Source organism: Hakea prostrata, chromosome 10 (genome assembly GCF_041222555.1).
Source record: "Hakea prostrata isolate BN-2017 chromosome 10, UWA_Hpros_2, whole genome shotgun sequence".
In the NCBI taxonomy this organism is placed as follows: domain Eukaryota; kingdom Viridiplantae; phylum Streptophyta; class Magnoliopsida; order Proteales; family Proteaceae; genus Hakea; species Hakea prostrata.
In genome coordinates, this window is record NC_142609.1 from 2767006 (window position 1) to 2791111 (window position 24106).

General features: G+C 38.1%; 2 protein-coding genes across 7 annotated transcripts; one reads left to right on the forward strand and one right to left on the reverse strand.

The window, feature by feature from the left end:
- Positions 1-2305: 2305 nt before the first annotated feature.
- LOC149001465 (beta-glucosidase 12-like) lies at positions 2306-11112 on the forward strand. 6 transcript variants are annotated; one of them, XM_089136660.1, is made up of 14 exons: positions 2306-2515; positions 2626-2695; positions 5057-5115; positions 5223-5298; positions 5429-5506; positions 5582-5669; positions 5941-6193; positions 6304-6419; positions 6988-7205; positions 7300-7331; positions 8120-8222; positions 8349-8457; positions 8563-8731; positions 10910-11112. In XM_089136660.1, exons 1-13 carry the CDS (start codon positions 2366-2368, stop codon positions 8729-8731), a joined length of 1521 nt encoding a protein of 506 aa, XP_088992786.1. In that variant the 5' UTR covers positions 2306-2365; the 3' UTR covers positions 10910-11112. The 6 variants fall into 6 exon arrangements, with proteins under 6 accessions (XP_088992786.1, XP_088992785.1, XP_088992784.1 ...); XM_089136659.1 differs by lacking the exon at positions 10910-11112 and adding an exon at positions 8829-10295; XM_089136658.1 differs by lacking the exon at positions 10910-11112 and adding an exon at positions 8871-10295.
- A 138-nt stretch (positions 11113-11250) lies between these two features.
- LOC149001466 (uncharacterized) lies at positions 11251-24106 on the reverse strand. The gene is made up of 11 exons (XM_089137047.1): positions 23784-24106; positions 17504-17655; positions 16490-17096; positions 15843-15994; positions 15564-15749; positions 13769-13863; positions 13567-13628; positions 13280-13479; positions 12174-12777; positions 11541-11692; positions 11251-11440 (listed from the first exon to the last, which is right to left on the reverse strand). Exons 1-11 carry the CDS (start codon positions 23811-23813, stop codon positions 11251-11253), a joined length of 2430 nt encoding a protein of 809 aa, XP_088993173.1. The 5' UTR covers positions 23814-24106.

Sequence of the window (24106 nt, forward strand, 5' to 3'; positions counted from 1 at the left end):
TGGTGCAACGTTGGTTTTTCTTTTCACTTGCTTTTTATTTTCTTATTTTAACCTTTGATACTACCAAGTGGAGTTCTATTATATCAAGCACTCACCTTTGAACTCTAGGAATGTGTGGTTAAATTTCCTCTTTATAGGGTAGAGGATCTATACCCAAAGCGGAGCTGCATTTCAAAAGGGTGTTCAAGGGGACAAATGATGGCCCCTAGACAATCTTTGCCTGTTTATTGAGTGAGTCTCCTAGGCTAGGGCATGAACATAACTATGCTTAAGGTAATCAAACCATTAGATTAATAGAAGGATTAAGTGGGCCATACTTGGGTTAAATGGGATTAAACAAAGTAGTGGATCCGACAATTTATAATTTATTCCCTTCCAAGGTTCAGTGGAGCCCAACTATGTCTATAGACAAATGGATGGTGACCCATTAAATCGACAATGATTCCACTGAATTCTTCGAGTCTTGATCGTCTCCTCTGACGGCTGTTGACCACGAATTACAGGGAACTCATAAGGTTAGTGTGATAAAGTTTATTTTTTAAAAATATTTTATTATTTTTTACTTGTGACCTTCACATAATTTGTGATTGTAATGTTGTCGGGAAAACACAGAGTCCTCTCTGTGAAGGAAGATGATCCACACTCGAATTCTTCTACTCTTTGTCCTAAGAAAATAACCTTGGGCCCACCTGAAGCCCAGTGGAGCCCAATTGGAATCTGGGAATGAGCTGTGGCCCATTAAAGTCCAACATCCGACAAACCTCAATTAAAATATTTCAGTTTTGGATCACTAAGTCAAAGATTGAAATAGTCCAAGACCACTCAGTAGGGGATTTGTTTGTTTATATGCTCATGGAGGAGAAGAAAAAAATAATAAACAATAAGTGTGAGGCCATCTGGTGATTCTCGCATGATCACATGGTGGGGCCTACAGTCTTAAAGCCTAATTTTGGGCTAATCAGATTCAGGACGGTTCATGTCGGTTGTCTGGTCCATTAAATTTTAAATCGGGTGAGTCGGCTGGTTCAAAATTTGAATCGACTTGACCAATTGGCTGCACTTGGATTTGTAAATAATGGAAGGAGATGAACAACATTTCAACCAAATCACTGGTTCTTCGGAGTTTGGATTCTCAATCGGTTATGATAGAGGTTTATGTTTTCTTCACACTTTTCTATCACATATTAGCTAGAAATCTCATTTTTTATTCATTTTATTGGTACTTAAAAATGGGTTTCATATTTATTGTACGATGAAAAATATGAGAAGAGCACAAACGTCTAACCATAGTGATGAGGACAAATAACATCAAACCGGGTTTAAACACGGTTAGGTCGTGGACTCGGGTCGGGATGAATTGATCATGGTCGAGACCGGTCTAGAATTCGAACAAATCAGTTATGTAGGAGAGAAGGAACTAGATCTACGGTTATGAAGATGAGTGTGATCCTGTAAGATTCGGGGGATATGATCGTGTTGTAAAATGTAACTATCATTAATATGAGATAGGCGATCGTGTTAAATAAGGTAACTCTCCTTACCATCGAAAGGGTAAAACCTTAGAATTGAACAACCAACAAGAAGAGGCATGAATGAATCCAACAGTTAAGGAAAGAAGATAAATCCTATATAAACAAATGTCTAACCCCCAAAAGATGTATCTGAATCATTTCTCTCCATTATCATTTTCAATTTAAGCTTTGACATTAACCAGAGCTCTGTGGTGTTCCACTGTCTAATTTAGCCTTTGGAGGTAGCTGCCCGACTATGCAATCGGCCCACATCTAACTCTATTTTGCAGTCAAATTTCAAGAAATTTGAGGGTTGAACAGATTTTGAACGCATCACATTGAGAATCTAGTTTGAATTCTTCAAATCTTTTATTGCATTTTCAAAGATCAACACTTTTGTGTCAGGCACCAAAATTTCTTTCACTTGAATTCTATGATATTCATTTATAATACAAAATTGAAGAAATGAAGGAGATGCATTTGCATATTCAAGAAATAGGTATCAGATTAATTATAAAAGATCACTATATATATAAGTACCATCAACCATGCATAGATCCGAAAGTTAGAATGACTTACAAAAAATAAACCATTCAAATCAGCCCGGTTAAACCGTTCGAGCCAGACCAGTTATGGGGTTTGCCCATCGTGAGCATCATTAGCAATGTACGTGTATCAACGTGGCTCTAGTTTTAAGGGCATTTCGGACATTCTAGAAAATGATGGTGGATTTCTAAATTATAAAATTTATTAATCAACTTTGAAACTTTGTCTTTTGGTGAAGATAGGAAGTGAAATAGACTCTTATCGAGAAGAGAACCATACGAAGGTGAAGTGAAGATCCAATTTGTGATATGGCAAACGGAAGCTCTGAAATTCCAGTCTGGCTGGGCTGGGTCTTTCTCCTGGTGGTCAACTCGGTTGCGATTCAAGACTCGGTTTCATTCAACCGGAGCAGTTTTCCGGCAGGTTTCATCTTTGGCACAGCTTCCTCTGCTTACCAGGTCCGTCAATTGAATGTGTTTCGTGGTTTTTTAAATACCAAAGCTAGCTTGTTTTTTCTGATGCATGTGTTTCGTTTTCTTTCTCTTCAATTTCCTTCTTATATTCTCAGTACGAAGGTGCTGCTAAAGAAGGTGGTAGAGGGCCCAGTATCTGGGATGTTTTCACTCAAAGATATCCAGGTCTCTCTCTTTCTTTCTCTTTCTCTCTTACATTGATCAGTTTTTTTTCCTGGAAAAAAATTTGTAATTTGGGGTTTCGGAAAAAAATGAATAGCCAAAGAGCTGTGGAAGGAGAGAATGCATAAGGGATCTAGATCTTATTAGGGTTAACAATTAACATTTGCATGGTTTAGCTAAGGCGTCTCTGAGTTCTAGAACATTGCAGAGCAGGAAAAGGGATTGGTTTCAGTCGGTCTAGACAATCTAAGTCTGATTTTTATTTTCATGAAAAACCAAATGGAACTCTCAGATCTACATGCACATGATACTACGTGCAGATTACGACCAGAAGGGAAAAAAGGATAATAAAAAAATAAAAAAAAGGAAAAAAAAAGATAAAAAAAGAGAAACAGCCTACGTGCAGGTAACATTAGTCAAATTCGAAGAAGTGGGTACTGGGCTTAAATCCTTTACCCGTCAGTTTAGAGGTACATCTCTTTCACACTTCTTTACCATATAATACGGGACAAGGCCTACTTTTTTTTTTTTTTGGAAAATGAATCATAAGTGAGACGAATAAGACATTCGTCTCACGATAAATCTTAAGTGGACCCCGTTATCTAATATACAATGAAGATGTGTGAAAGGAACATAATAAACCTCTATTTAAGATAGAAGATCCAAACCCGTGGTCTTGAGTTTTTTTATTTATTTATTATTTGTTTTTATTTTTTAAATTTTTTTAGCTGGTGGTTTTAACTTTTAAGTCTTTAACCATGATTCATAAGCCTTTTATTGACTTTACCTTAAAAAGAAATCTTTTGTGGGTGTACTTTTAGCATATTAGGAGACGGTATTTTGTTAGAGACGTAAAGCCTAGGAGGTCTGTAGTTCGATCTTCCATTCCATCCACACTTTCCCTCCCCCCATCCCATCTCCGAAGGGCATGTGGGCCGTTAATCATCAATCAACTTGGTTTAAAAAAGAAAGAAAAAGGAAATACCTTTTACTGGCTAGATGAAATTATTGATATTTACATCCTCAAATAATCTGAATTTGGTTCCCCTGTTGTTACAACTTCATTTACTCGCGTCCAAGAATATCAAAGTTGAGCCGGGTTGTCAACTCATCCATACTCATCCGAGTCCATCTTTTAGCTCATCTGTGTGTCATATGTGGCGATTAGTGAGTAAGTCGGGAGATACAATTAGGGGTGTTAATTTATAGCCCGAACCGTTAAAACCGAACTGCACGGCACGTTATAGACTGAACCGGCCCGAACCGAACCTTAATGGGCCGTAATTGGGCTGAGGATTGTGGAGCCCACACCAACCTAAAACCGAACCGCAACCCGTTATAACCCGTTTTGTAATTTTACATTAAATAGTATTTGAATCATTATATTACCATTAGATAGTTGGTATAGACAATTAAAAAAAATTAAGCATGAATTCAAAGATCAAATAGTCATTTTCTTACTAATATCTAGGGTCTCGACTTCTATAAAATGGGTGGGTTTTTTTTAATGCAAATTGACCAATAGCAACTTTGCTTTCCATATAATTTTCGTTTTTGTTGTAGGATGCTCAATTGTTTATTCTTGTTCTTTTTCTTACACCATAAATCGTTAATCAACCTGAATCTAAACTATTAGCTCAAATCGTTAGTTAGCCCGAACCCAAATCGAAACCGGCCTGAAATCGTTATTTTGCTAATGGGCCGTGTTTGGGCTAGATGTTTTTCAGTCTGAAACCGTTAGGTCCAGCCCCAAACGGCACCGTTGATACCCCTAGATACAATAATGTGTCATCAGCTTGCTTTGGCGACAAAAAGAAAACGTCGGTGTACAATTTCTTAGACGTGCAAGATTTGAATAATAATTAAATGTTTTTTCACCAAAAAAGAATAATAATTAAATGTTTAAGCAAACACTACCATCGTGATTCGTGGGTGGTGTTGGTCCTCAATTGTCAATATATTTATAAGGTATTCTATATTTCTATTTACCGGAAGAAAAAAATATTTATATATTTTGACGATCTAGATTGAAGGAATCTAACTTGCTGTCATCTTTCCTTGTTTGGGTTCGAGTGATTTTTTCATATAGCTGAAACCTTAGGGTTGCTCAGTTGGCAAAAGTTCAACTCTGTCATATAGGAGGTCAGAGTTCGAATCTCCTCAAAGTAGGGCGAAGCTCTGCCTTATATTAATTATGTAAAAGCTCTCTTGAGGATGTAGTCGAGGTATACGTAAGCTAGCCCGGATGAACCTCAGCTCCTCAAACAAAAAGAACCCACTACAAACGAAAAGGCAGCTTGGGTATCTCTTTGATTTGGTCTTTAAATTGGACGGTATTTGATTTATTGATTACTGGCCCTGCAGGTAAAATAAAGGATCATAATAATGGAGCTGTAGCTGATGATTCTTATCACAGGTACAAGGTATGACTTTTATTCCTGCGATATGTAAATTTATTATTAATTTCTATGGTAATGAAGATTATGTTGATTAATTAGTGAAAATTATTGTTGTTTATTATCCAATTTAGGAAGATGTAGGGATAATGAAGGAGATGGGCTTGGACGCCTACAGATTCTCAATATCTTGGTCTCGTTTATTGCCTCGTAAGATCACACATGCTTTTTCTAACTACACAAGTTTTTTCCAAATGAATTTATATGAATTCAATAATTTTCTTGATGATCACACTATACCATAGATACGTTTTGATTTTTTCCCCCTCCCCTCTTTCAGACGGGAAATTGAGTGGAGGAGTGAACAAAGAAGGAATCATGTATTACAATAACCTCATCAACGAGCTTATATCAAATGGTTGTTTTTCTCTCTCTCTCACATGTACACACAGACACATAATTACTTACATTGTTTGATATAAATCATATGTAGGTATGGAGCCCTTTGTGACTCTATTTCATTGGGATCTTCCACAAGCCCTGGAAGATGAATACAGTGGTTTTTTAAGTCCTCACATCATGTAAGTAGTATCTTTTGCTTTTATGTCCTGAGTCTAGCCTCTATCTGTCAGAGTAGAGGTCTATTGCTCTCCTCGTACCTTTCTACCACATATTAAGAGGGTCACCTTTGATTTATTTTGTTAGAACTCAGAAGTGGACCCCCTCTTAGTGTACAATGGAGATATGAAAGGGGAGCACAAACCTCTACCCTAACGGGTGGATGATCCATACTCATATGTCCCAACTTGATGAACTGGCTAGTTAGAGGATACCTAACGAATATGCATGTAGTGAAGACTTCCGTGATTACGCGGAGCTATGTTATCAAGAGTTTGGTGATAGAGTGAAGCATTGGATCACCTTGAATGAGCCATGGTCATTCAGCATCGGAGGATATGACATGGGCATTCATGCACCAGGTCGCTGTTCTAAATGGATAGGAAATTGTAGCAGTGGAAATTCAGGAACAGAGCCATACTTGGTAGCCCATCACCAGCTCCTGGCTCATGCAGCTGCTGTCAAAGTTTACAAGGACAAGTATCAGGTCAGAAGGTTTACATACGATAATAGAACCAGTAAGATATTTTGAAAAATTTTCCTTTTATTTAAGTTGATCGATCAATATGGTTTAAGGTGAAATCTGTGGTGATGCAGGCTTCTCAAAAGGGAAAAATTGGAATAACAGTGGTCTCACACTGGATGGTGCCTTTCTCTAAGGATGTATCCAACTATGTTGCTGCTCAGCGAGCTCTTGATTTTATGTTTGGATGGTAAGTAATGTTATTATCTTGTTTTAGGGGTTGTATGGTAATTTTTCTGTTTCTTATTTCTTATGATTTATGTTTTGGAACATTTTTGGAACAGAAATAGCTCAAATCATGGATGTGTAATTCAATATGTTTCTTATGTATGTGTGAGTTTTTTTTTTTCCGAGCTCACTTCAAAAAACAACAATCATGAAGAAAAAGACAATTCTCTTGCAAAAGCCGAGGACATTCTTGTCTTTTTGATGACAAAATATAACTTCTTATTTCAAAACCCTAATAACTGAACCCTTTTTGCTCTCTCTTGCTTGTGTAACTATACATGATTTCTGCACTTGAAAATTATGAGAAATAATGAAAATATACAGAAACAGAAAAAACAATTTCTTACCTAAAAACAAGGAAATGGAACAGAAATATTAATCCACAAAGGTTATCACTCAACCCCTTAAAATGTTTAGCATTATAGACAGTTAGGTTCCATGAACAATTCAAGTAGATTCTTACCCAGACAAGGAGCTGGGAACAATTTTAATAAACTAATTAAGTCCTTAATTTTTTTTTCTTTTGACAGGTTCATGCAACCATTATCCTTTGGTTACTATCCAAAAAGCATGCAATCCCTGCTCGGAAACCGCTTGCCAAGGTTCAAAAAAGAGCAATCTGCAATGGTAAAAGGATCCTTTGATTTCCTGGGACTAAATTACTATACTGCAAATTATGCAGCTAATTCTCCCTACAGAAACAGTGTTAATCAGAGCTATTTTACAGACTTTCACACTGCTCTCATGGGTAAGTTGAAAACAAACCCTAATGTAGTTTGTTTATATAAGCTTGAATAGTTTCATGGAAATTCAATTACTGATTCCTTGTATTATCATGACAGGGGTGCGGCATGGAGTTGCCATTGGTCCAAAGGTAAGAGTAATTCACAGCTATAAAACACTCTTCCATATATATGATATCTATCTGCTAGTTGAATTTCTACTGCAGATGCATGATTAAGTTGGTAATATATATGTGAATGACTGGGGTAGATATTTTTTATTTCATTGCTCGCATTATTGTGGTAAAAGCAAATATAACCTCATTCTCCATTGAGAGTGAAACATATCTCATATAATCATTGACGTAAACAATCTTACAAGCAAAATAAGTTTTTATGTGTGACTATATGATGGTTGTTTATGTTATGTTGTGACCCGAATTCTAGTACCTGACTTTGAAGTTGGACCGTCGCCGACATATTTTGGTGAGTGACTTGAATGACCCAATTCGGGAGACTTGTGATGGATTACCTGTTTACCCTATTAAGTCTATATATGTACCTTATGTTCGCTACAAGGTCAATGTGAGATTTGAGATTTTTGCCTTGGCATTTTGGGCGAGTATTTTTGTAGTTTACACCATTCTTGTGACTGATTATGAGATCTCTATTATTATTATTATTATTATTTTTTTGTCAATATTATTTTCTTCTTATTTATTTTCTCCTTCTACATGGTGGAAATTAAGCTTTTCTTTTCACCTATGGACGTAGCACCTGCATTGGTGTTGGACCATGTTAAATCTCCAGTGTTCTTTCATTCTTTTGTTTTGATTTCTCATTTCTTGGTATTCTTTTCAACAGTTTATAATTATATATAAAATTTTTGGCATCGTTTTAGATTTTGTTTTCTATAACATATGTCATAAAATTCGAACAGGCTGGTTCGGATTGGCTCTACATGTATCCTCGAGGAATCTGGGAGCTTCTGCTTCTTACGAAGAAAAGATACAATAATCCAACCATCTATATAACCGAAAACGGTGAGACAAATATTGAATCTTTCTCCGATAAGGTTCAAATATGATGAGGAGCTAAGTAAGAACAATGCATATATCAAACTTACTACATTAGAACTGATGAACAGATCTGTTTGATTTGTGCTTTAGGGGTGTCGGAAGTCAATAACGGCACACTAACATTGGAGGAAGCTCTGAAGGACAACCTGAGAATAGAGTACCATCGTCTCCATCTTATATATATCCGCAGAGCCATCGAGTGAGAATTTCTTTACAAGATCTTGTGCCTTAACTCGCTATAAATCCTCTTAATTAGATGTGCATTTTGTGTTTGGTAATGACTACAGAAAATGTCTGAATGCAGAGAGGGTGTGGATGTGAGGGGATACTTTGCATGGTCGCTTCTCGACAACTTCGAGTGGGGCGATGGATACACAGTTCGTTTTGGTATTAATTATGTAGATTACAAAGATGGACAGAAGAGATACCCAAAGCATTCTGCCATTTGGTTTAAAAGTTTCCTGAAAAAATAGGTATAACTTGCATGGTTTCCTATATTGTATGGTTTCCAGGGCATTCATTATCCCCAATGGCATGATGAGGAACTCATAGTGCCACTCATGTGTGCAGAACACCGTCTTTGGTATGTAGTCATGCCACTCATGTGTGCAGAACACCGTCTTTGGTATGTAGTCATGCCGAACTCTAATTTGGTGGTATCCAGACCTTAAATCCAGCTTTGAAAAATATCCAGCCCCATTTAACTCATCGAATAGTTCGTCCACGAGCGGTAGGAACCAATGTTGCCTACTTTGCTTGCGGCTGACCCAGTTACACACTTGGTTCACTCATGGTTTGATGACTTTGCTCCATTGACTAATGTAGCGGATAATGTGGGTTCTACACTGCCTATGGGCGGTTCTACTGCTGTTTTGAATAGTTCGGATGAGATTGCTGCTGCTCTGGTTCTTCTATGGCTTCTCCGGCTGGGAATGGTGCAAATAGTGTTGTTTTGTTAGATTCTAATAGTTCTGGGCCTGTATCTAACTTGGAAGACTGTACATGACTTTGGGACTATTATGGACTCTTTATTAATTTCTGATTCGGATGTTAATTCAAATAATTTGAAGAGCTAGCCCAAGATTAGGAGAGCTAATGCCTATGCCTATTATGGGTTTGACTTCTGGCCCATCTAGCAAGCTACCTACTTTGGATTATGGCCCATCTGTTAATGCATTGGTGCCTGGTACTTCGAGTCATGCTATGATGATTCGTTCAAAATCTGGGATTCAAAAGCCCAATCCAAAATATCTCCCTTGTTCTTGATGAGCCTAAGACTCTTAAGCCAGCTCTTAAACATCCTAGGTAGACTACTGCAATGCATGATGAAATGGAGGCCTTGTATGCTAAATCACACTTGGACTCTAGTTCCATTCTCTCCCCATATGAACTTGTTTGGGTGTAAGTGGATTTTCAAGGCAAAGTTACAAGCTGATGGCTCTTTAGAACGCCTTAAAGCCCGTTTAGTCGCCCGTGGTTTTAACCAATAGGAAGGAGTGGATTATCTTGAGATATTTAGTCCAGTTATTAAACCGATACTATACGATTAGTTTTAAGCAATTAGATGTCAAGAATGCCTTTTTGCATGGACATCTCTCCACTTCCGTTTATATGCATCTTGTCCTGATTATGTCAGTTGGTTGCAATGCTTGTTTTATGGTTTGAAGCAGGCACCGCGAGCATGGTTTGATTAGTTTAGTAGCTTCCTCCTTGAGTTTGGATTTCTTTGTAGTGCATATGATAGTTATTTGTATATTGGGATGAAGGACAGATCCTCCACTTCCTATTTTATTATTATCACCACCACCACAACAAGAAGTCATGTCCCAATAAAATAGGGTTCGTACATGGTTTTTTGCTTTTCAATTAGCTCCATTGAAACCTTGAAGGTCATGTTAGATACATGACCTAAGCTAAGCACATTATTTCTCACAATTCTCTTAAGATTATCTTATAGCTTACCCTTGTTCTTCTATTTCCTTCTATTTCAAACGACTTTCTTTTAAGTTATCATTTACCCAGAGCTACTCCCTTGCTGGCTCCATATGACTGTTATTTATCTCATGGTTCCTAGTTTTTGTTGACTTATCCATCTTAGCATCTTCAATCATTTCTGTATTTATCTATATAATGCTTTTTAATAGTCCATGCAACATTCTACTAGTATTTGTTGCCGGTCCTTAATCCAGATAAAGGAGGAGGGCTGGTGTATCAGATCAACATATGACACTGGAAAAAAACTCAGTCAAACCCTTTTCACATGTATCTTGCCTTATAATCATATTTATTAAAAAAAAAAATACTTATAATATATAAAAATAAGATTACGAATTATTTGACAACTAATGGTAATAAGATATTACAAATTTAAACTTTACATAGATTTTTCACAGGCTGCTTCAAATTGGTTGTTCGTATATAGTATTGCGTTATACAAAACGAAGATATAATAACCTGGTGATCTATATCACTGAGAATGGTGAGACAACGGATTTGGAATAATTTTTTTTTTTTTTTGGCTAAAAGTCATTTGTACTAAGAGCAATAAAATATTTAGAACGTCGACAAACTACACATGTTAAAAGATATTGACTTGGAACTAATTATATCCATTTATTAATTTGTATTAATTTTGTATTTATTATTTGTAGGGATATCAGAGCTCAATAACAATACACAGACAATGGAGGAAGCACTAAAAGATACCATGAGAATAACCTATCACCTTGATCATCTATTATTCCTAAACAGAGCCATCAAGTAAGTATTTCTGCGGGTGGTGATTATCTATCTATAAGAATCTGAACAATGGAATAAAGAATGGGTTATGGTTAGTAATGCTTATTGTGCTTTCGATTTTTGTTGGTATATACCTTTACTCTGATATCATATCTTCCCCACTTCTCTTACATTTCAAATGAAGTGCTTAGCTTCACCCTCAAGAAAATGGCAAGTGCATGAGATGCCCTATGGGTTGAAAAGAGAAGACTAGTCAGTTGTTGCTATTTGTTGTTGGGATATTCTCCATGTTCGAGGATTGATTAGCTACACTAATATCTACTGTCTGATGATCAAAAGAAGCTTTGTTGTTGTTGGCAACCTTCTCTTCGCTGCAACCATTTGTGCTTTTGCCCCATAGTACTGCATAAAGCCCCACAACAGTGAGGAATGCACCGATCAAGCTGCATTAAATCAAAAGCAATCCATACCAGGTGAGATTGTGGCTGTAAAAAATAGCTGTTTATAAGAATAAGAACTCATCACCCTGTGTTCTGGGGTCACCTTCCCATGTGAAGCCTCTCAGAGAAGAAAATGGCTGAGAAAATTCCCACGATCACCATGGACAATGGACTAAACATAGCTGAAAAAACTGGTCCCTTCACACTGATACACCATGTTTGAAGGAAATACAGCAAGCCGGAGTTGATTAGTCCCTGTACGATATCAAAAGTCGTCAGAAAAATTATTTGCCCGCACTGTTAGGATCGAAACCTGGGAAAATCACAAAAAAAGAAAAGAAAAAAAATTTGAATATAGAGACATAAGATTTTTATGTAGAGATCTTCGAGGAGACGAAAGCCCGGCCCTATACATTCCAATTATTTCAATTGTCAAACGTGTTAAAGAGAGAGGAGTGTTACATATTTATATCCAAACCCTAATTCGATAATAATCAACACTGTACATTTCTCAGGGCAAACTGAACTGTGGGCAAACTGAACTGTCAGATAAAGAATCTGAATGCAGTTTGGACTTCACCAAAATAGTTTTCAGTGCAAAGCAAATACTGCCCCCATCCATCCCCAACAGTCATGTAGAATCAAACACAGATACATAACACACATGTAGGATTTGAGTCCAAAAGTAACTTCCAGATTAACAATATTTCCACTACAGACATACAAAATAACTTACAGAGTAAACAACAGTCAAGAGCTCGACATTCCACTCGAGTCTCCACAACCTTGGTTCCCTGTCGAAGAAGAGAGCAATGACAGAAGATTCCAACGCAGCAAACAAACAAACCATAGTGTTCATTGACAATGGCGCGGGATAGACATTTGAGAGTAGTGACTGTTGTATGAGCCAAACACTCCATGCAATATAGCTTGCTAGAATAAGAAGTGAACCTTTAACCCAATCCTCCTTGTGGTGTCTTCTTGTCTCATGAACAGAAGTACCTCTGGTGTCATCAATGTCGATCAATGGGCTTTTAGTCAAGCTTTTGAACTGGTATCCTTCTTTCCAGAATGTAAAAATCAATGCTCCACCAATACAAACCAATGTACCCAAGATCTTAGCTCTCCCCTTTGCAGTTCCAATTTTCACTTTCTCCAGTTTGAGCAGAAGTGAAATGACCAATGTGAAACCAGGGATTACATTACCTAAGGCGCATGCAACAGTTGGAGAGGTATAATTTAAGCCAGCATAGTAGACGTTTAGATAAATGGTTGTTCCAAGCGATGATAGGAAGAAAATCTTGATCATCAATGGAAGAGAAAGAGAAGGTCTTTGTTTCCTGCAATTATATATGTTGCCCACAACGAAGATAAGGGATCACATATGGAAATTTTTGAATGGATTCAGATCCACTGCGTCCAAGCTTCTCGTCTGTCCAATCTGCCCTAGTGTGGGTGGGCAACATGGATGGAGAGGATGGCAACTGTTGGCTGTTTGGAAAGGGTTATACTTGGGAGCAGCGTCGCTCCCAACAGTAGTCGGTCGGGATGCAAATTTGGCTCCAAATTGTATCAATTCACATTTGATTCAATGATCGAGATGCACTTTGGAGTCCAAAATGCATCCTGACTGCGAACTACTTGGGACAGCACTGCTTCCAAGCAGTTTGTGTTTGGAAATGGCTGAAACGGAGCTAGTCAGTTTTCAAAAGGTGTGATTCTCCTCCATCTGACGGTTGCCATCCTTTCCGTCCATGCGTAGCCCATCTGACGGTCAGACAGACTGGACAAAAGAGACGATCCGAATTGGTTTGATATATAGAACAAGGGGAAAGAGCTTACCTTTCAAAGAAATAGGCTAAAGGGCCAAGCAAGAACATGCCAATTAAGTGTCTGTACACTATAAATACAAGTTGACTGAGTCCTCTGTTGAGAGAAATCTTCATGAGAATGTTGAATCCACCATAAGCGAACTGTGCTACCACCATGGCCATATACGGAGCACATGTCTTTAAGGCACCCATAGCTTCTCTCTTCCTTGTTATTGATTACAAGAAACGTTTATATACTCAAAAAAGACACACACAAGTTGAAATTGAGACAGAGAGGTTTGAACAAGTTCCCAGAACTTCAGCGGAGCACAACTCCAAGCCAGTTGAACATATGTGCTCCTGATCATATCGAATAAGCCCTGAAAAAAGCAGAATAAGATGATGTGCAACAGGCTCCAATAAACTTAGATTGCTAGAATCAGAGAAAGAATGAGAATAAATTTTTGCGATGGGCTAATGAAACATCAACCTCAAACCTCTTGATAGTACAGAGAATCACCTTCCGGTGCCGTTAATAGTTGATTATTGCAAATTCTCTTATGATTCTCACACTTCAGTTGAAATGGACGCGCGTCCTCTTGATGTAGGACAAACCTGAATATGAAATGAAAAAAAAAAATAGTAATTTATCAATAGAATTTGGAATGAATTCTTAGAATCTATGAACTTGGATTACGTGAAATCTATGTGAAAAGGGTCATTTATATTTTCAACTTAGAGTTATTAGAATTTTAAAAATTTTAATTATTTTTTAATTATCCTAGAGTAATTTTATTTTTTAATAGTCAAATTAATTAAAAATTCTAGAGTTAAGGGCCTCTTTGGTTACTTGAGTCTGAAAATTTAAAAAATCTAGAGATTTCAAATATATGAAGTCATGGTTTATAAAATAACTGTTTAGTTAGCCTCAATATTTGGAATGAAATCTATAGATTTACCCTACAAAAATATTTATGGAGTTATGGTTCAAATATTTAACGTTTTTAGGGCATGTTTGATTACATGAATCCAGAGATTTGAAAACAAATGAGAGATTTATACCGGTTTGGTTGTGTGAATTCCTGGATTCATGAAATCTAGGAATTCACCTTTTTACACTAAAAATGTGAATTCTAGATTTCATGAATCTAGGGATTAACACAAACAAATAAATATAAATCTCCTATTTATGAACCCAAAGATTTTGTATTCATGTAACCAAACAGACCCTAAGTGAATCTATAAATTGAGTTGTTAACTTTTGAAAAAATCAATGAGAAAATTTGTTTAGGGCCTGTTTGGCTACTTGAATCCAGATATTTCAAATCTCTAGATTCATGAATCTGAGAATTATACCCGTTTGGTTGTAAAAATCTTCAGATTCATGAAATCTAGAGATTCACCTTTTTATACCGAAAACGTGAATCTGTAGATTTATGGGTGATGGGTGAAATCCAGAGATTTCGCACATTCACAAAAATATATTAGTTTTTTAGGATGAATCCACAAATTTCATTCTACAACCAAACATTTAATTTTATAAATTATGACTCCATAAATTTGACATCTATAGATTTGAAATCTCTAGATTTTTGAAATCTCCATACTCATGTAACCAAATAGGCCATTAGAGCTTTTTTAAATTTACATCTCTTCTACATCTATATATTAATTTAAGGTATTTTAGAGTCTCACAAGAATATTTAACAGTAAAAGTACCACCAATCAAAGAAAGTTACATAAAAAGGTGTAACTGTCATTGTTCATTGAAAAGAGGTCTTAATGTTATTTAGTCAACAAAAAAGTTACAATTGATACTTAACCGTAAAAAGAAACATTTATCACCTCGGATTTTTTGGGGTAAAAACTTCAATACTGATTCAACACTTTTTTTTTTAGTACAAAAGGGCTTTATTAAGTCGGGGGATGGGGATACTGCTTCAGTGAGAGTCAAACCCACGTTCTTTTCACTAAGAGGTGTTGATTTCAACCACTAGAATAGCTCTGCGTTGACTACTGATTCAATACTTACCAGAGAAGCAGGGCCCTCCAAAATTAATTATTAACCTTAATGAAGTATGTTAGTCAAAAAGCCATAATAAATTATGAATAATTAATTTCGTAATGACCCAAAAATTAAAATTTCATTTTTTGCACACAAAAAAAACAGAAGAAAAATTACATCTGAGGCTGTATTTGGCACCCCAGTCACAACTGTTATAACTGAAACCACGCGAGCTTAGCTCCACTAAAGAGAACAGTAGGTGCTTAATTGATGAGCTCTTGATTTGAAGTTGACGGTAAGAATTGGTCAGTTTTTTTCTCTCGTGATTGTGACACTGTTCATGCTCAAGGACTGATTAGCTATGGTGATGTCCAGGTTCTGATGATCAATAGAGTTTTTTTCGTCTTCCTCAATGTTTCCTTCACTGCAGCTATTTGTGCTTTTCCCCCATAATACTATATAAAGCCCTACAACTGTGAGCAACGCACCGATCAAGCTGTAGTGAACCAGAAGAAATCCAGTACTTGCTAGTGAGATTGGTGCTTTAGAAATAGCAATAAGATGAACCACTCTATGCTTTGTTGTTTACCTTCCCAAGTGAAGTCTTTCACTGAAGATAATGGCTGAGAGTATGCCCACGATTATCAACGAGAGAGGAAAAAACATAGCTGAAAAAACTGGTCCCTTCACACTGATACACCATGTTTGTAGGTAATACACGAAGCCTGAGTTAACTAGTCCCTGTAAAGAAGCAATGATCATCGAAAACAGATTGGGTAAAATGTTAAAATGAACATCAAGAAATCATGAATAAAACACACCGAGATTTATCGTGGTTGACACACTAATGCAGTGTGTTACGTCAACTGATGAAGAAGAAGAACTTTTTACCATGTGAAAGCAAAACAGAATGCCTAAACAACGTCAAGAACTCTCATCCAAAATCTTAAGTCGATGCTCCCGTGAGCGTAAGGTACATATATATAAACTTTAATCAGGTAAACAGGTTGATCCACTGGGTCAGGTCATAGCATACTGCAGGAGGTTTGCCCCCACACCACCATAAATTGAGATCAGTGATGGGTAGTTCTCTCATTCTATCACATATCTTATGAATTAGGTCACATGGTTCCTTACTAAAATATATTAGTGCTGGTCCATCTTGCAACTTGGTTACAACATAATATAAATCCATAACACTAGCTATTTCCACTGCAAATCTATAAATTAACTTACAGTGTAAACAACCGTCAAGAGATCAACATTCCAATGGAGTCTCCATAAGCTTGCTTCCCTCTCGCAGAAGAGAGCAATTACAGAACATTGTAGCGTAGCAAAGAAACAAATCATAGCGTTCAAAGATAATGGCGCTGGATAGTCATTTGAGACGAATGACTGTTGTACAAGTGATGCGCTCCAAGCCATATAACCTGTTAGGATAAGGAGTGAACCTTTAACCCAGTCTTCTTTGGGGTGCCTTGTCCCATGAACAGAAGCAGAAGCACCTCTTGTGTCACCAACGTCGATCAATGGATTTCTAGTCAAGCTTTTGAACTGGTACCCACCTTTCCAGAATATAAAAATCAATGCTCCACCAATACAAACCACTGTACCCAAGATCTTAGCTCTTCCCTTTGCAGTCTTAAGCCTCACTTTCTCCAGCCTCAGCAGAAGAGCCATAACGAATGTGTAAGCAGGGGCTACATTTCCTAAGGCAGACCCAACAGTGGGAGAAGTGTAATATAAGCCAGCATAGTAGAGGTTAAGAAAAATGGTTGTACCAAGTGATGATAGGACGAAAATCTTGATCAACATGGGAAGAGAAAGAGAAGGCCTTTGTTTCCTGAAGTTGTATGGTGCCCATGAAGTGTTAGAATCAAATCTTAGGAGCAACCTCACAATGAAAGGAAAGAAGGAAAAAACACCCAAGATTTTTATGTTGAAGCCCTCAAGGGGAAAAAAAATAACAGCTGCAAATAATACTAATTTCAATTGTCAACAATCAATTACAAGAGAGGAGAGTTACATATTTATATCAGACCCCTAACATATCTCAGGATAATCTGGGCTATTGGATGGAGAATTGAATGTAGTTCTGGCTTCACCAAAATAATTTCGGCTCAAAATTGCTGCTGCCCCCTGCCATCTCTCAGCAGTCATGCAGAATCAAACCCACACATAACTCAAAGAAGATAGGGAACCTATAAAAATGCAAGGACATAGGTGATAGAACAAGGGGAAAGAGATTACCTCTCAAGAAAATAGGCTAGAGGGCCTAACAAGATCAAGCCAATTAGATGCCTGTACACTATAAATACAACTTGACCAACTCCTTTGTCGAGAGAAATCTTCAGGAGAATGTTGAATCCAGCATAACCGAACTGTATTAACACCATGGCCATATACGTGTTGGTGCAGCAGGGTGATGGTGTAACCACTCACAGTGTATACAAGAAGAGGTGTTAAAAAACAAACACCACAAAAATCACTTCTCTAAGCCACTCAAGACTGAAGTATTCAAGAGATTAAAAGCACAACTCGGCATGACAAGTCGGGTTTGAGGGGGAGTGTTGAAGTTCAAACACCGACTTGTAGGTCGGCAAACTCAAAGTCGGTTCAGTTCAGAAGCTTCATGAAGATGGTAGAACACGGAGAAATTTCAAGAAGATTGTAGAAAGAGATAGAGGTGGCTGTTGAAGAAGATTGTAGAAGTTGGTAGCAGCTTCCGAAGCTGGTAGAAAGAAATCGGAGGCGGTTTCAAGAGTCGGTCCAGTATGAACAGAAATATTGTAGAAGTTTGAAGAAACAGCAATGGCGGTCTTTATGTCTATATAAAGGAAGCCTAGTCATGTTGTGTTGTACGGTGTGTGTGTAGTTAGAGAGAAGAAAGAAAGTTAGTGGGAGGAGAGAAGGAGAGTAAGTGGATAAAGGTGTTGAAACACCTTTATCATACGTAAGCAACAAAAAAAAGGAAGAGTGGAGAGAGAGAGCATAAAGGGCAGCCATTAAAGGTGAGGAGAGAGAAATAGAAAGAGAGAAAAGTGGTGTAGCATTTTGTTTGTAAGCTTTTTTTTATTAGAGAAGTGATTTTTGTGGTGTTTGTTTTTTAACACCTCTTCTTGTATACACTGTGAGTGGTTACACCATCACCCTGCTGCACCAACACGTGGTATCAGTTCAAACACCGACTTGTAGGTCGGCAAACTCAAAGTCGGTTCAGTTCAGAAGCTTCATGAAGATGGTAGAACACTGCAGAAATTTCAAGAAGATTGTAGAAAGAGATAGAGGTGGCTGTTGAAGAAGATTGTAGAAGTTGGTAGCAGCTTCACGAAGCTGGTAGAAAGAAATCAGAGGCGGTTTCAAGAGTCGGTCCAGTATGAACAGAAATATTGTAGAAGTTTGAAGAAACAGCAATGGCGGTCTTTATGTCTATATAAAGGAAGCCTAGTCATGTTGTGTTGTACGGTGTGTGTGTAGTTAGAGAGAAGAAAGAAAGTTAGTGGGAGGAGAGAAGGAGAGTAAGTGGATAAAGGTGTTGAAACACCTTTATCATACGTAAGCAACAAAAAAAAGGAAGAGTGGAGAGAGAGAGCATAAAGGGCAGCCATTAAAGGTGAGGAGAGAGAAATAGAAAGAGAGAAAAGTGGTGTAGCATTTTGTTTGTAAGCTTTTTTTTATTAGAGAAGTGATTTTTGTGGTGTTTGTTTTTTAACACCTCTTCTTGTATACACTGTGAGTGGTTACACCATCACCCTGCTGCACCAATTCTTTCTTCTCTCTAACTACACACACACCGTACAACACAACATGACTAGGCTTCCTTTATATAGACATAAAGACCGCCATTGCTGTTTCTTCAAACTTCTACAATATCTGTTCATACCGGACCGACTCTTGAAACCGCCCCCGATTTCTTTCTACCGGCTTCGTGAAGTCGCTACCAACTTCTACAATCTTCTTCAACAGCCACCTCTATCTCTTTCTACAATCTTCTTGAAATTTCTGCAGTGTTCTACCATCTTCATGAAGCTTCTGAACTGAACCGACTTTGAGTTTGCCGACCTACAAGTCGGTGTTTGAACTTCAACACTCCCCCTCAAACCCGACTTGTCATGCCGAGTTGTGCTTTTAATCTCTTGAATACTTCAGTCTTGAGTGGCTTGGTAAAAATGTCCGCAATCCGATCTTCGCTTGACAAGATGCCAACTTCACATTGTTGTCTTTCACATGTCGTCGTATAAAGTGGTACTGTGTCAATGTGCTTAGTTCGTTGTGGGCCACCGGATTCTTCCGAGAGAGAGCCCGACTTGTTGTCAATATATATGGTTGTAGGATCCTTTTGTGGATGATGCATCTCTTGCATAAGATTTCTCAACCATATTGCTTGGCACGTACATAATGCTGCAATATATTCCCGCTTCACATGATGAAAGCGCCAGCATTGATTGCTTCTTTGACGACCATGAAACTGCGCAGATCCAATAAGAAATACGTACCGAAGTACTTTTTCTTGTATCTAGGTCTCCCCCATAATCACTATCGGTGTAACCAACCAGTCTTGGATTATCTAACCGAGTATAGAAAGACCTTGAGAAGTTGTACCTCTTATGTACCTTAGAATCCTCTTTGCTGCGATGAAGTGACTCGCTTTGGTTCTTCCATGTATCTCATTGACGACACCTACTATATACATGATGTCCGGTCTTGTGAAAGTTAAGTATCTTAAACTTCCAATCAAGCTTCGAAAAGTAGGGTTGACCGGTTCTTCTTGAATCATGTCTAAGCCACATTTGCATCTGCGGTGTTTCTATTGCCTTGCAACGATCCATCTTGAACTTCTTGAGTACTTGTTCGCATACTCTTCCGTGAAATGAAGATTCCTTCATCTCGCTTGCATTACCTCTATTCCAAGAAAATATGACATCTTTCCAATATCCGTCATCCGAAATTCTTGTGTCATGGCCTTCTTAAATTCTTCAAACATACCGGATTATTGCCCCGTGAAAATCATGTCATCCACATAGAGACAGATGAACATGATATCTCCATCTCCATTTATCTTTGTATATAAGGTGTGTTCATATGGACTCTTTATGAAGCCGTCCTGGAAATATGCATCAATCCTCATGTTCCAAGCCCTTGGTGCTGCTTTAAGCCATACAATGCTTCTTTAGCTTGTATACCTTATCTTCTTGGCCTCTTCACATATCCTTGGGGTTGCTCAATGTATACTTCTTCTTCCGGTATCCATTGAGAAAAGCCGACTTTACATCCATCCGATAGATTCTCCACTTGTTCCGAGCCGCTAAAGCAATCGAAGTCCGATGGTGTCAATCCTTGCAACCGGTGCAAATACTTCATCATAGTCAATACCTTGTTGTTGCTTGTAGCCTTTTGCAACAAGTCTTGCCTTGTATTTCTCAACTTTCCTTCTTGATTCGTCTTCGTCTTGTATACCCACTTTACTCCAATTGTCTTGTGTCCTTTTGGCAAATCAATGAGCTCCCACGTATCATTTTTCTTGATTGCTTCTATTTCTTCATCCATGGCTTTTTGCCATTTCTTTTCACGAGCAGCTTCTTCATATGTGATTGGATCACATTCTGCTAAAAGGCAAAACAATGTAAAATCATCTACCATTTGTATTGGTTCAGAGTGTTGTAGACATCACTAAGCCTTCGTGTTCTTGTAGGAGCTCGTTGAGGAGCTGCTGCTGCCTGGAGTTATTGAACCGGACTTGGTGGAGGAGTCCGATCCGGATCTTCATCCGTGTTGGTGCTGTTCTTGAAGAGCTCTCGTCTTTCAAAAATGTTCCGACATTCTTTCTCTTCGTCCACTCAATGATCCGCTTCATCGAAATCAACATCTCTTGAGATTACAACTTTCTTGCTAATTGGGTTGTAGAGTCCGTAGGCTTGTTCTTGCATCATAGCCTATGAAAATATGCTTCTCTCTATCATCTAGCCTCCTTGCTCGCACATGTGCATATGCAATGCATCCAAAGATTTTGAAATGACTAACACCGGGTTTGTACCCGGTCCATGCTCGAAAGGTGTCTTGAACTTGACACTTTAGTTGGGCATCTATTGAGTAGATAGACAAGACATGCTACACTTCAGCCCAAAAGACTTTAGGTAGATTCTTACCTTTCAAGATGCTTCACCATGTCAGAATTGTGCGATTCTCCGTTCGCGATTCCATTTTGTTGTGGAGTATAAGCAGCTGTGAGTTGGTGCAAGATACCATTTTCTTTGCAAAAGCTTTCAAATAATCTTGAAGTATACCGCCTCCTCTATCCGATCCGAGAGTCTTGATATGATAGCCACTTTGTTTTTCAACCAAATGCTTTAAACTCTTTAAATTTGTCTAAAGCATCCGATTTTTCTTTAATGAAATATACCCAAATACCCGCTAAAATCATCAATGAAAGTAATAAAGCACCGTGACCTCCAAGTGATGCAACCTCAAGTGGTCCAACTATATCACCGTGAATCACTGCAATGGCTTTGTTGCTCTTCTTGACTTTCCAACTTCAAAGCTTCCGGTGACTTCTCAATGCACCCTTCACAAATTTGATCTGGATGATTAATATTTGGTAAACCATTCACCATCTTTGATTTCCATAGTAATTTTAAGCCGCTGAAGCCAAGATGCCCAAACCGCAAATGCCATAACCATGAGTCATTCTTGATGATGGAGTTTAGGCACTTTACCTTTTCTTCTTTGATGTCCAAAGTAAATAGTCCGCTCTAGACATCTTTACTCTTGCAATCAAATCTCCAACCTTGTTCATAATAGTGAGTGTGAAATCCGGAGATGAATATCATACCCTTCTAGGAGTTGTCCAAGACATATGTTGCTTTGTAGTCCCGGAACATAATAGACATCCGTGATAAACTTGTGGTCTCCATTCTTCACTGGATCATTATGTTGCCCCCTTTGACGAATCTTGGATGAGTCACCAAACATGACTTCCTGACGTCTCGCTCAATTCAGAAAATACTCCAAGCCGCACATGTGATACTTCCGGTGTCAAGGAACCAGTATCTCGTTCTCCACTCCTCATAGGTCACAACACCGTGGATTGATCATTCGCCACTTCTTTAGCAAGGTGAGTCTTTCTTCAATATTTGTTCAAGCCCGGCACCATAGCCGAGATGACCAACCTCTTGCCTATAGCATTGATATTGGGATCTTTCATTTCTTTGAGAATAAGAACCACGCCCTCTGATCTCCAACCTTACCTCTATATTGATCGTCCTCGATCATAATTATTTGTCACCTCCACTCCACCATAATTGCTATAGTGCTCCCTGAATGTTTCGTCCAACCTCCACATCTCGTCCTCGTCCTTGACTCGCTACTTGAACCTTCATCTTTCATGGATAATTTACTCGAGAGCTGATCCAGACTTTCACCAGACTTTTATTTCTATTTATCCTTTGCTCGTGAGCTTAGAGAACCCATAAGCTCATCAATAGAGATTGTGGATAGATCCTAGATTCCTCAATAGCCACCACAATATGTTCAAATTTTGGAACAAGGGATCTAAGGATCTCATAATCCGACATCATCTAATATTCTCCATTTCATTTGAACAATAGTCGAACTCACTAAAGTAATCACAATAACAGATGTACTCATTCTAAGAGTTCAAACAGCCAGAGCAAGGCGACTGCTTTATCCACGCCGTAGGACTAAATATCCCAGCTCGATATGGCATTCAAATCTTCAACACCGATTTCAACCCTTGATAGATGAGGAAGAGAGCTTTCTTATCTTTCTGAACCTCAACGCACTTCGGGCATCGGACAAGCCAGTAGTGGTTCAGATAGCCTTCATCAACAATCTCCCATAGATCTTGAGATCCGAGTAGTACCTTCATTGAATGCTCCAATTATCATAATTGACTCTCAATTTAGGAATCGAGGCTGGATCATATTGCCATCTCATCAAGTTGATGCTCATCAACTAGAATCGAACAGGCTCGATACCACGTGTTGGTGCAGCAGGGTGATGGTGTAACCACTCACAGTATACAAGAAGAGGTGTTAAAAAACAAACACCACAAAAATCACCTCTAATAAAAAAAGCTACAAACAAAATGCTACACCACTTTTTTCATTCCCTCACCTTTAATGGCTCCCTTATGCTTTCTCTCCACTCTTCCTTTTTTTGTTCTTACGTATGATAAAGGTGTTTCAACACTTTACCACACTCTTCTCCTCCCACTAACTTTTTCTAACTACACACACACCGTACAACACAACATGACTAGGCTCTTTATATAGACATAAAGACCGCCATTCTGTTCTCAAATCACAATATTCTTCATACTGGACCGACTCTTGAAACCGCCTCTGATTTTTACCACCGTGAAGCTGCTACCAATTACAATCTTCTTCAACAGCCACCTTATCTTTTCTACAATCTCTTGAAATTTCTGCAGTGTTCTACCATCTTCATGAAGCTTCTGAACTGAACCGACTTTGAGTTTGCCGACCTACAAGTCGGTGTTTGAACTTCAACAATACGGAGCACATGTTTTCAAGGCTCCCATAGTTTCTTTCTTCCTTGTTTTCAACAAGAATCCAAGAGGCGAAGAGGGTGGGTAGGAGAGAGGAAGAATCGCTGAAGTGTGACCAATACAGAGAATAGAACAAGTTATGAAGTGAGGTTTTAAGAGATCTGAATAAGTTCCCAGAAGTTATATTCGACAATCAATTGCACCCACTTGAACAATTTACACCTTACAATAGTGGAGGAGAGAATGAGAGAATAAGCCGTGCAAGAGAAGAAGATCACTGTGCATGCAGTAAAATCCACTCACAGCTCACTGGATTGATCTATACT

Bases quoted from the DNA above. Each gene is read 5' to 3' on its own strand.
- LOC149001465 (XM_089136660.1), top strand. From the start codon at position 2,366: ATGGCAAACGGAAGCTCTGAAATTCCAGTCTGGCTGGGCTGGGTCTTT. The intron at 2,516-2,625 runs GTCCGTCAATTG...TTATATTCTCAG, and splicing joins CAGCTTCCTCTGCTTACCAG to TACGAAGGTGCTGCTAAAGA. The intron at 5,116-5,222 runs GTATGACTTTTA...TATCCAATTTAG, and splicing joins ATTCTTATCACAGGTACAAG to GAAGATGTAGGGATAATGAA.
- LOC149001466 (XM_089137047.1), bottom strand. From the start codon at position 23,813: ATGGGAGCCTTGAAAACATGTGCTCCGTAT. The intron at 15,750-15,842 runs GTAAACAACAAA...GGTTCACTACAG, and splicing joins GAAAGACTTCACTTGGGAAG to CTTGATCGGTGCGTTGCTCA. The intron at 13,480-13,566 runs GTTCTGGGAACT...TTGTAATCAATA, and splicing joins TGGAGTTGTGCTCCGCTGAA to ACAAGGAAGAGAGAAGCTAT.